General features: G+C 41.2%; 1 protein-coding gene across 5 annotated transcripts in view; it reads left to right on the top strand.

Annotated features, from left to right (window-relative positions):
• The window catches only part of TUBAL3 (tubulin alpha like 3), a 41,521-nt gene extending 36,340 nt beyond the window's left edge, over positions 1 to 5,181 (top strand). For 4 of the 5 annotated variants that reach the window (XM_051834764.2, XM_051834765.2, XM_051834763.2 and 1 more), the window contains 2 exons: positions 2,138 to 2,290; positions 3,783 to 5,181. In XM_051834764.2, coding sequence (XP_051690724.2) covers positions 2,138 to 2,290; positions 3,783 to 4,723 — 1,094 coding nt within the window. In that variant the 3' untranslated portion in view covers positions 4,724 to 5,181. Of the gene's footprint in view, positions 1 to 2,137; positions 2,291 to 3,778 lie in introns of all 5 variants that reach the window. The other variant, XM_051834768.2, reaches the window with a different exon arrangement.
• The last annotated feature ends 7,897 nt before the right edge of the window (positions 5,182 to 13,078 follow it).

Genomic DNA, 13,078 nt, shown 5'->3' with positions numbered 1-13,078 from the left:
GACAGCACTAATCTAATCTAACTGATGATCCCCTCATTACTCACTTGCATCTTGAAGACCCCATTTCCAACAGCATCACACTGGGGATTAGGCATTGACAGATGACTTTTTGAGGGGTAAATATTCAGGAAAGCAGTTACTCCTTCTCAATTAAGGACTTGCTAATTTATCAAGGACTCTGTAAGGAGACACTATTGTCATTCTCACTTTATAGATGAGGAGATTGAATCTTTGAAAGTTTAAGAAACTTGCCAAATGTCATTGACTTAAATGTGGAAATGGATTTGGTTCCAGGTTTGTTTTTTTAATAAAAGTCACATTTTTAACAGAAAAGTAATGTATTCTAGAGGAGAACAAAATGTAACTGGTCATAACACTAACATAGGTATTAAATTGAGCTATGTAAAATTGCCAGTGTGTGAGTGTGACTAGTTTTAAACAAACAAACAAAAAAACCCCATCAATTTCATATGATTCAAGCTAATAATGGAAGGAATGACTTCAACAAGGTGGAAACAACAACAATCCAGGAAGTCATCAAACACCTCATGAGAGAACTACATTTGCAAATCTGTATAGATGCACAAAGGATTGTAGCAGGTTTAACAAGGTGTTCCATGTGGCCAGATCTTAGAATGTGTGACCAAAACAACAAAGGGGGATGAAGTTGAGAAGACAGCCAGGGGTTGCATCATGGGCATGGTTACAGGGAGGTTAGGAAGCTAAGAAAGGATTTGGCAAGTTTAAGATTTTGGAAATGGGGCTGGCGCTGTGGTTCAATAGGCTAATCCTCCGCCTGCGGCGCCGGCACCCCGGGTTCTAGTCCTGGTCGGGGTGCTGGATTCTGTCCTGGTTGCTCCTCTTCCGGTCCAGCTCTCTGCTGTGGCCTGGGAGTGCAGTGGAGGATGGCCCAAGTGCTTGGGCCCTGCACCTGCATGGGAGGCCAGGAGAAGTACCTGGCTCCTGGCTTCGGATCAGCGCGGTGCGCCGACCACAGCGCGCCAGCTGCAGTGGCCATTGTGGGTGAACCAAGGGAAAAGGAAGACCTTTCTCTTTGTCTCTCTCTCTGTCCACTCTGCCTGTCAAAAAAATAAAAAATAAAAAAAGATTTTGGAAATGGAATAGTTCTGAGTGATGATGATTCAAGTGCGGCTGACTGACATTGGAGTTAAGGAAGCTAAGGGACAGTGAAACAGCTGTGTTAAAAAACCATCAAAATCTCTGAGGATGTTGGTTTAGAAGACCAGATCAGGTACAGAAGTCTTCGAGCAAAGTATGCAAATGTCCAGAAAGTCAGGATGGATGGCATGGGTGTTGTTATGAATAGCAGATTCTATAACTACTAAACTTGAAGCAAGAATTTTACTAAAGGAATCTATGGACCTAATGGCCAATAAGAACCCCACTGGAAATTGTCACAAGAAGGCGTCTGTAAATTACCTCCTTAGACTGAAAATTACCATATAGCTACAAGTAGGAAGCAAATAGTCAACCAAGAATTATATGCATATATATCTTATTTATGACTATATCTTCACAACATCTAAACCTTGGTTTTCTTTTGTACGTAAGCAGTTAAAAGTTATTTAAACTCAATTTTAAGATCATTTTGGGGTATGCAAATGGGGGTTTAGAAATTCATGGTCATACACAGGAGTGCAAGGTGAATTGAGAGAACACTGTTGCTCTTGATGAATCTCCACTTAGGCAGTAAGCTTCTAGGGCTGACACAGCTCTTTGGTGCCAAGGTTGAGTCCTGGCTTTTCCACTTCTGATCCAGTGGGAAACTAATGCTTGTGGGAAGGCAATGGAGAATGGCCCAAGAACTTGTACCCTTGCCACCCCCATGGAAGACCAGATGGTATTCTGCTTCCTGGTTTTGGCCCAGCCTTAACTGGTGCAGCCATTTCAGATATGAACCAGCAGATGGAAGATCTCTTTCTCTGCTATTATTCCTTTCACACACACACACACACACACACACACTTATTTTTTGAAAAATCTTTTTCTTGATTAGGAATTCTGGAGTTTAAATTTCATTCCTTTACCACAACATTTGGAGAAAGATGGGATTCAGGATAGGGGCCCCTGAGGATTAGCTAAGGGCTAACAGCTGACTTCCTTTCACTTTCTGCAGATGGCATACGTACTGGGAAGTACCGTTCACTCTTCCATCCAGAGCAGCTGGTTAGTGGGAAGGAGGATGCTGCGAACAACTACGCACGCGGTCGCTACTCTGTGGGGTCAGAGATCATCGATCTTGTGCTAGAGAGGATCCGGAAGCTGGCAAGTGGCTCCTCTTCTGCTCTGACCCAGACTGTGCCTGGGTAGTTATGATCCTGTACCGGAACTCCCTAGCATTATCTATCTATTGATCTGTCGACCTATCTATTGATCAATCTATCTCACCATCACCATTGCCACCTAGCCTTCTCACTCTGGGTGATCAGAACTGGGGAAGGCTCTTAATCTGGGCTTTGAACACACCCTGTTAGGTGGGAAGGATGACAAAAGCCCTTATTCTTTCCCAGTAGTCCCCATCTTTCCTTCTTCTGCTAACTCAGGGCTTGCCTTGTTTTCAGAGACTTCTGAAGCACTCCAAAACATTTTAATTTTCCAATAGTCATCACTATTTGTGACGTTAACAGAGCACACCCTGCCTGGAGATTAGTTATTCTATTTACTGACAGTTAATTTTTCTGTTAAGGAGCTGAGTCTGAAGATTCCTTGCTGAGTAAGTGTTTTGGTGTTTGGCATAATCTTTACCTAACGCCATACTTTTACATCAGCACTACAGATAGAGCATACAAATAATGGGCTTTTCATCTACTATGGGGGAACATTATTTTGCTTCTATGTATACATATATTTAAAATTTTTATTGATTTACTCATTTGAGAAGTGGACAGATAGACAAGAGGTCTCCCATCTGTTGGTTCACTCCCAAAATGCCTACAGTGATCAGCCTGGCCTGGGCCAGGCCAAAGCTTCAAGCCATGAACTCAATTCAGGTCTTCCACAAGGATGGCAGGGACCAAACTATTGGTGCGTGTTAGCAGGAAGCTGGATTGGAAATGAGGGAGCCAGATTTGAACTAGGCACTGTGATATGGGATGTGAGCATCCTAATTGGTTCACCAAATGATCTGCCCCCTGCACCATTTGAATATTTTGTTTATCATTTTCTCTTTCTTTTTCTTTTTTCCTTTTTGATTGATAAAAGCCTTGCTATAGATCTTATACAGATAAATACATGGAGGGTAGTGAAAATTTAATTTTTATGCTTTGCTTATATAGATTAAGTATACTTTATCTGATATTCTTGGGAAAATAAATGTTTTAGATTTTAGGTTTTTCTTAGATTTTGAAATATTTGCATATATGAAATGAGATATCTTGGGGATGAAATCCAAATCAAAACATAAAATTTATTTATGTTTTATATACATCTTATATGCACAGACTGAAGATAATTTTATATAATTTTATACTATATATTTAGCATGTCTGCATTTTGACTACACCCATCACATGAAGTCAAGTTTGGAATTTTCCACGTGTGGCATCACGTCAGGATTCAAAATGTTTTAGATTATTCTTTATGAATTAGTACCTCTCAGATATATTTCAAAGTAGCTATGTTTGCTGTGGAGTTAGTGGTAAGCTAGTTCTTTCTTGAAATTTTTTTGTTTTGAGGAATTGTATCCTTCCATTACCCTCAAGCTCACTGCCTCTGGATTTACTTGTCTGATTTCTCACATTGTGTTTACTTTACCCAGGCAGAGCAGTGCAGTGGACTCCAGGGGTTTTTGATTTTCCGAAGCTTTGGAGGAGGTACTGGATCAGGATTTACATCTCTCTTAATGGAGCAGCTCTCAGCAGAATATAGCAGAAAGACTAAATTGGAGTTTGCTGTCTATCCAGCTCCCAGGATCTCCACTGCTGTAGTAGAGCCCTACAATTCCATCCTCACTACCCATTCTACCATAGAGCACTTGGACTGTGCCTTTATGGTGGACAATGAGGCCCTCTATGACATCTGCCATCACAAACTTGGTGTTGAACGCCCCTCTTATGCCAACATTAATAGGTTGATAGGTCAGGTGGTATCTTCCATTACTGCTTCTCTTCGGTTTGAAGGGCCCTTGAATGTGGACCTAATTGAATTCCAGACTAACCTAGTCCCTTATCCAAGAATACATTTTCCCATGACAACCTTTGCCCCCATCATCTCTGCCGAGAAAACCTACCATGTGCAGCCCTCCGTGTCAGACATCACTGCTGCTTGCTTTGAGCTCTCCAACCAGCTGGTCAAGTGTAACCCTCAGCTTGGGAAGTACATGGCCTGCTGCCTGCTCTACAGGGGGGATGTCATCCCTAAGGATGTGAATGCAGCAATTGCAGCTGTGAAGTCGAGGAACTCTGTTCAGTTCGTAGATTGGTGTCCAACTGGTTTCAAAGTGGGCGTCAACAATCATCCACCAGAGGTGATGCCAGGGGGGGACCTGGCCAAGCTCCGGAGGGCTGTCTGTATGTTGAGCAACACCACGGCAATTGTGGAGGCCTGGGCCCGCCTAGACCACAAGTTTGACCTCATGTATGCCAAGAGGGCATTTCTGCACTGGTACATTCAAGAAGGCATGGAACAAGGAGAATTCTCAGAGGCCAGGGAAGATTTGGCTGCCCTGGAGAAGGATTATGAGGAAGTGGGGCATAGTTCCTGATGCAAGTGTGAATGGTGGAAATGAATGTTAAGTTCTAATATGTGCTTTCTCTTCAAGCCATTATACATTTAATAGATAGTTTCTCCTTTTAGAAGAGTATCTAAATCAAATCAGGCAAGACCCTAAGTTCCACACTAAATTACGTGGGTCATTATTAACAATGATCACATATTTCTTTGTCTAATTCAGCTGTGATCCCTGAGAGCCTTCTGAGGTTCAGAGTTCTTTGAATAACTGGTTTATTCTAGTTGGTGATTTTTGTTTGTTTGTTTGCCTTTTGTCAGAATGAAAACCTGGCTTTATTCTTTCCTTATATTTTTTAACCGAGACTGGGAATCCCTAAAGTTTATGCTTTTTATTTCTTGTACTTGAGATGGAAAATATCACATGATGATTATGAATGTTGTTTCCCCATATCTATATTTTATACATTGATTAAATTATGATCATTTTTAATATGTTTCTTTTTATTCCTGCAGATGTATACCTTAAGCCATCAGTTTGCTTATCATACAAACAAAAAGAAAATCCTTAGATCTTTTCAACATTTGGATCTGGGTGTCCTGTAGGTCAGAGAGTGAAAATTGTCTCTTCAGCAACCTTGTCCTTGAGGAGCTGTCCTCAAAGCGTGTCCAGTGAGCCCATCAGAGCCATTTTAGACATTCAGTTAAGAGTCTGATTCTTTTTTCCATTTTTTATATAAAAATTATTTTTATTTATTTGAAAGGTAGAGTTACAGAATGGGAGAGGCAGAGACACAGAGAGAGAGAGGGAATGTTTATTTTTTAGGGTCAGGGCTGGGCCAGCCAGAAGCCAGGAGCCAAGAGCTTCATCCAGGTCTTCCACATGGGTGCAGGGACCCGAACGCTTGGGCCATCTTCTACTGCTTTCCCAGGCCATTAGCAGGGAGCTGAATTGGAAGTGGAACAGCCAGGACTTGAACTGGTGCCCATATGGAATACCTGCCTCATAGACTGATGGCTTTACCCCTTATACCACAACGCAGGCCCCAAGAGTTAAATATTAAATGGCAATATGGGGAGCAATAGGGGTTATGACCTGAGCATTTAACATTTAAAAAATATCAGTGGAATACAGTTTACAAAATAACTGTTAATGGACTATAAATGGTTTAAGACCACTAGTAAGACTTTTAAAAATCATGATGTTTAGGCCAATTAATATTTCAGAGTTAAGGTGAAGTAGATACTGCAAACGAGCTGGTGTGGGCTCAGGTGTTGCTCTTGAACAGAGGGTGCTCTCCAGGAGCCTCGTTCCTCTGCTGCTTTACCGTAGGGCCTTAGCTCTCCAGCTGCATTTTCCTCTTGCCTTCTACATGGTAAATTCTTTTAGCCCACATAGACATCTAAAGGTAGTGGGTACTACAGTCTCAGCTAGAGACACGAAGCCGTGTCTTTTGTGAGACTTCCCAAACTACATTGCTGCCACTTTCCTCTTGCTTGTGCATCACCTCATCATTTCCTCCCCCCCTCCTTTCCTCTCTTTCCCTTTCTTCCTTCCCTCCCTCTCTTTCTTTTTTCCTTTCTCCTCCTCATTACTCTCTCCTTCCTTCCCCTCCTCCTCCCTTCCCCTCTTCCTCCTCCTCCTGAATCCTCTTCTTCCTTCTCCTCATTCTGTAAAATGTGCTTTACTTATTTCAGCTTCACAGCACAATTGAGTGGAAAGCATGACTCTCCATTTTTTAACAGTTCTCTGGATATTCTTTTTTCTTTTATTTTTTAAGGATTTATTTATTTGAATGTCAGAGTCACAGTGAGAGAGAGAGAGAGAGAGAGAGAGAGAGAAGATCTTCCATCTACTGGTTCACTCTCCAGACGGCCACGGTGGCCAGGACTGGTTCAGGCCAAATCAGGAGTTTCCAGGGGCCCAAGCACCTGGGCCATCTTCTGCTGCCTTCGCAAGCCATTAACAGGGAGCTGGATTGGAAGTGGAGCATCTGGGACATGAACCAGTGCCCACATGTGACTCTGGTGTCACAGACAGCTGCTCTATCCACCACATCACAACTCCAGCCCTGTGATTCTTTAACATTCTAAAATCATGGTCCTGAAATGTGACCTTTAGCAATATGCCATTTTTGCCTATTTTCAACAGGAAAACCATAGTCATAGTGGACAACAATGCTTAGTATATTAGTCAGTTTTCCATTACTGTAATGAAACACCTGAGGCAACATGTCTTTATAGAGAAAACATTTATTTACCTCACAGTTTGGGGGCTAAAAGACCAAACAGTATGGAACAGATTTCCACAAAGCCTCATGGCAGACAGCAGGAGTGTGTGTAGGAGGAGGATAGCACATCTCCATATAGGAAACCGGATTCAAACTAGCTGTGGCCAGGCACAGGCTTTTATGGCAATCCTCTCAAGAGAACTAAGGTCTCATGAGAGGTGCCATGGTCTCTTTCAATGGCATGCTGCAATTGGCCCAAGGACCTCCTACTCTAAAGGTTTACCACCAAACATTGCTGCACTGAGTACCAAGCTCCCAACATATGAACATTTAGGGGTGCAAATAATATCCAAACCACAGCAAACAGTTGGGTGGCAATGATAGTTAGTCTTCAGTGCCTGTAAAGTTTATGGTTTCGCAGCTCAGACAACTATCAGAAGTTGCATTTTTTTCAGTCTCCAAGTATCTGTCTGGGTCCCCTTTGGACTTCCAAGCCCTTTTGCTAAGCACTTTATCTGTGCTGACACTAGAACAACATTATAGAATTTCATTTGGAATTTGTAGGTTGCTAATTTCAAGGTGTTCTAAGATTTTAGTTTTAATAACTGGGAAATGAACCTAACTCAATCTCGTGTCTCTGCCTTGCTATGGTCAAACATGTTAAAGAGAAATTCCCCAAAAGAAGTGTTTTGGTAATCCTCAGTGGTTATCTTCATATCCAACATTGACCAACAGTGAATTGTCTGGTTCTTTATTTAAGTGTGAAAGAAAACCTTTAATTGATGAGGATATTTTTCTTTTTTAAAAGATTTATTTTTATTTATTTGAAAGGCAGAGTTACAGAGAGGCAGAGGCAGAGGGAGAGAGAGACAGAGGTCTTCCATCTCCTGGTTCACTCCCCAGATGGCTGCAACAGCTGGAGCTAAGCTGATCCAAAACCAAGAGCCAGGAGCTTCTTCCAGGTCTCCCACATGGGTGCAGGGGCCAAGGACTTGGGCTATCTTCTACCACTTTCCCATGCCACAGCAGAGAGCTGGATTGGAAGTGGAGCATCAAGGATTCGAACTGGCGCCCATATGGGATTCTGGCACTGCAGGTGGTGGCTTTACCTGCTATGCCATAGCACCAGGCCCCTGTAAACATCTTTATACTGCCTTCACCTTTGAAGGTATAGAGTTTTAGGATGATAGTTATTCTGCTGTAACACTTCAAAAGATGTTATTCCATTACCCTTTGGTTTCTATTATTGCTATTGAGAATTCAGCTATCCATTTTGTATCTTTGAAGATAAGGTTTTTTCTTTCAGTTATTTAACAATGTTGTGCTTAGGTATGGTTTTTATTGTGTTTATGCTACTTGGGATTTTTTTTTTAGAGTTTTTATAATCTGTGGCTTGATATCGTCTATAAATTGTAGAAATGCTTGGCCAGCATTTATTCATATATTATTTTTGACCAAGTTCTCTTTTCATAAGACTCAGGCAACACATGTTCTACATATTTCCACATATTTACAAATTTTTTTATTTTAAATATTTTTTCCCATCTCTCTTTCCTTCCAGCTGTATATTTTCTTTATTTTTTTAAAAATATTTGTTTTATTTATTTGAAAGACAAAGTTAGAGAGAGAGGTAGAAACAGAAAATAGGTGGTCTTCCATCCATTGGTTCACTCCCCAAATGGCCACTACTGCTGGAGCTGAGTTGATCCAAAGCCAGGAGCCAGGAGCTTCTTCTGGGTGTCCCACATGGGTGCAGGGGCCAAAGCACTTGGGCCATCCTCCACTGCTTTCCCAGGCACATTAGCAGGGAGTGGATGGGAAGGGAAGCCGCCAGGACTTGAACCAGCACTCATATGGGATGCGGGTGCTGCAGGCCAGGGCTTTAACCCGAAGCGCCACAGCAACGGCCTCAGCTGTATATTTTCTACCTTACCTAAGTTTTGGGAGATACAGTGTGGAAATAATCAAATCTGTTTGTTCTATTAAACTCCAAAGACAATTCAATTCTGTTTATTGGTAGTTGTTAGATCTTTGTTTTTCATTGGAAACCCATTTGAATTGATACAGATCCATGCATTTATGAAAAGTCCTATTACTATTTTATGTACATTTTTAAATTGGAGTTCAAAATGGTTATACTTGTGACAGTTTATTCCAATGATACCTGGAAAAACTGTAGAGAATTAATAAGATTCTTTGTACTTGGAAAGACAAAATTTGATGCTTAAAGTACGTAAGATGCATTAAAATAATGAATGAGAAATGATTTTATATGATATTTAAAGCTTACAGGGCTGTTTAGTTCTATTTCTTTGGGAATTACAAAGTCTCTAATTTTTACTTTTGCCTTTACTTCTATTAAACTGCAATTTACTAGAGAGCAGAATGTTAATCTTAGTACTTCTGGCATCTGACACAGCTGTGTGCATATAGTGAATACTCATAAATGTCTCTTGAAGATATAATGATGTTCCTGGTAATTGTTTTGAGATACATGTTTGCAACTTTTTCTTTTTTAAAGATTTATTTTATTTATTTGAAAAACAGAGTTTCAGAGAGAGGTAGAGACAGAGAGAGAGGTCTTCCATCCACTGGTTCACTTCCCAGATGGCCACAACAGGTGGAGCTGCATTGATCCAAAGCCAGGAGCCAGGAGCCAGGAGCTTCTTCCAGGTCTCCCATGCAGGTGCAGAGCCCCAAGGACTTGGGCCATCTTTTACTGCTTTCCCAGGCCATAGCAGAGAGCTGGATCGGAAGAGGAGCAGCCGGGACTTGAACCGGCGCCCATATGGGATCCCAGTACTTCAGGCCAGGGCTTTAACCCACTGTGCCAGTGTTGGCCCCATGCAACTTTTTCTTATTACCATCTTATTTCTTGTAGTTCTGTTGTGACTTAGCTGGTAAAGTTAACTGCCTGCGATGCCAGCATCCCAAGTGGGCATTGGTTTGTGGCCCAGCCTCTACACTTCCAATCTAGCTCTTTGCTAGTGCACCTGGGAAAACAATGGAAGATGGCCCAAATGTTTGAGTCTCTGCCATGTGGGAGACTAGGATGAGACTCCTGGCTCCTGGTTTAGGCCTTTACCAGCACTGGCTGTTTGTGGCCATCTGGGGAGTGAACATGCAGATGGAAGATATCTCTCTCTGTCTCTGTCTATTTCTCTCTCTTTCTGTAACTTTGACTTGCAACATAAAGAAAACAAATCTTTTAAAAGCTAAACTTTAAAATAATCAGATATTTGTGAAGTGACATCTGACAGAGGACATATTTTGTAGTGACAGTTCAGTAGAGAAAATGATACTGTGTTCTAGTCTAGGTGTCATCGTCAAAACTGTTGATTAACTTTGATCAACTCCTATGATGTCCTTTGATTTCATATTTAATGTCAGTGTTGAGAAGTTATGATGGTTGCCTTTTTGTTCTCAAAGAGTGAGATCATGATTGAAATCATTTTGAGGACTGTAAATGCTAATTATATGTAATATAAGAAACATTCTAGGAACTCAAATATTTATTAAATTGTAAAGTACCAGGACATAATCTTATTTCCTATCTTAACTAAAATCATGTATATCTGACTTTAACTTCTTATATTTCTTTTCAATCTCCTTAAAATGATTTTGAATCTTTAATTATCCTCCACTATTTCACAGGAAAAATGGTTGCTTTTCTAAGATCATTTGTTACTTTTGTACCATTTGACTCCTAATATCTAGCAGATCTAGCTCCTCAGTCTTTCTTGTAGTCCATTTCCCTTTCTTCATTGATTATGTTCTTTTCCCTACTTGTACGTCTAGCTTTCCTCATTCAAAAAATCAATACCCTTCCGCTCCTGCCCTGGACTTTCCTACCCACATAATGTACTGTTATGTCTTCCACTCTGTCAAAATTACCTAGAGTATATGTTCAGGGGCTGGAGCTGTGGCATAGCAGGTTAAACTTCCTCCTGGAGCCCCGTCAATCCTATGGACCCAGTCTCTGCTTCTGTCTCTCTGTAGCTCTGCCTTTCAAATCAATCAATAATCATTCAATCAATCATTCTTTTTCAAGAAATATTCAATGCCTATACCTTATCTTCTGCTTGTTCCCCAAACTTTGTTTTTTTGGTTTCTCTGTTCTGCTGAAACAACTGTTTTGAAGATCACTGATAATTCATCAAAACAATGACTTTCTCAGCCTTCAGGTTGTCATGCCCTTAAGCAGCTGGCAAGTTTCCTGAAGCCTTTTCTTTGCGTTCTATGACACTGCTTGATTTTCTTCCTGTGTCTGGCATCTTCCCAGGATCCTCTTTTATGTGGTCTTTTCCTAATGGAGATACCCTTGGTCCTCTTCTCCTGACCTTATTTACTCACAACCACATTATCTCTATGTGGTGACTAAGTTTTCTGTCTACTTGTTGGGCTCATCTTCCTAGAAGCTTTGCCTATGCTTAAATTCTTCTCTCTGTTTATTTTCCCTAAACATTTTTCAGCACTGTCTTGCTTATTTATCATCATCTTCCTACATAAGCTGGTTTTAAACTACATTGTATTTTTAACTGCCCTTTCCCCTTGTTCTCCACATAGAAGTAATTCTGATTTTTTTTTTTACTTCTGTGATGTTTCCAGAATCTCTTCCCTTTTCCTTCAGGTCATCAAGTCCACTCCCCTTAACCAGAGCTCTAATATCTAAATACTTTTATTTCTCTTTTTTTATTAAATAAATATTTATTTACTTGATAAGGTCACGCACACACAGAGACAGAGAGATAGAGATCTTCTCTTTCACTGGTTCATTACCCAAATGACTTCAATAGCTAGGGCTGGGTCAGGGCAAAGCCAGAATCCAGGAATTCTATCTGGGTCTCCAATGTGGGTGGCAGGGACTCAAGTACTTGAGTCATCATCTACTGCCTCCCAGGGTGCAGGGAGCTGAATCAGAAGCAGAGTAGCTGAGACTTGAATGAGTACTTTGAAATGAGATGCAAATATTCCAAGCAGCAGCTTAATCCACTGCACCACAATGCCAGCTGCTTCTGATTCTTTTTGCCTTCCTGACCCAACCTATACACTATTCTGTGATTGAACATTGTTGGATTATTTTGCTCTTTTACTCAAGATTTAATGATTTCCACTTGCCTTAGCATAGGGCCTAAACTCCCACACATGGCATGCAGAGCCTCTTCTAACTAGATCCCACTGAAATTTCCTATCCTATCCTTCACTGTGATCTCATACACCACAGGCAAACAAGGCTGCTCACCACTTCTAAGCATAAATTTTCCTCTGCTCCTTCTTTCCCCCTATAATCACATTATTTAATTTCTACCTCAAAGCCTAGTTCAAATGTCACCTGCTCTGTGAAGCCTCTCAGGTTTCTTCTCTGTGTTCTTTTGAGTTACCAGAGCAGTCTTGAGCATCCATGAATTCTCACCCCGGATTTGTGGATAATTGGTATACACTATAGGAACCTCTCACTATATGGACAGCATTGAAGTAGGTACTTATTTGTATTTCCTACATAATACTTCACACTTTTATTAAGTGTATATGAAGCAAAATTTTAATATACATGTGTTGTTTCTCCCTTTGGCCACCAGAGGGCAGGAGTGTGATGTTTAAATAATGTGTGTGTCTAGGTGTGTGTGTGTGTGTGTGTATACAGTGTGAATTTAAGCATCCTGAAAAAGACTATGGATTTCCTTTTGTGTCTAAAAGTTAATAATCTACTAAAGGTCAGATGAAAACTCAGTTATTAAGCTTTTAGTTCAGTTTGTGAATCTTGTTTATAAGCCTAATGAATTTGTCTAAACACTTCTAAAGGGTATGCATGTGAATTTTTGGTCTTTAAAGCTTTAGATAAATGCTCTTAAATATTTCAAATTACATATAAATTTAATATTTTATTGTCTTTTTTGACAGGCAGAGTGGACAGTGAGAGAGAGAAAGAGACAGAGAGAAAGGTCTTCCTTTGCCGTTGGTTCACCCTCCAATGGCCGCCGCGGCCGGCGCGCTGCGGCCGGCGCACCACGCTGATCCGATGGCAGGAGCCAGGAGCCAGGTGCTTTTCCTGGTCTCCCATGGGGTGCAGGGCCCAAGCACCTGGGCCATCCTCCACTGCACTCCCTGGCCACAGCAGAGGGCTGGCCTGGAAGAGGGGCAACCGGGACAGAATCCGGCGC

The sequence above is a fragment of the Oryctolagus cuniculus genome, chromosome 13 (genome assembly GCF_964237555.1).
Source record: "Oryctolagus cuniculus chromosome 13, mOryCun1.1, whole genome shotgun sequence".
Lineage (NCBI taxonomy): Eukaryota > Metazoa > Chordata > Mammalia > Lagomorpha > Leporidae > Oryctolagus > Oryctolagus cuniculus.
Note: the sequence above shows the minus strand (reverse complement) of the source record. Positions and strands in the feature narration are given on the sequence as shown.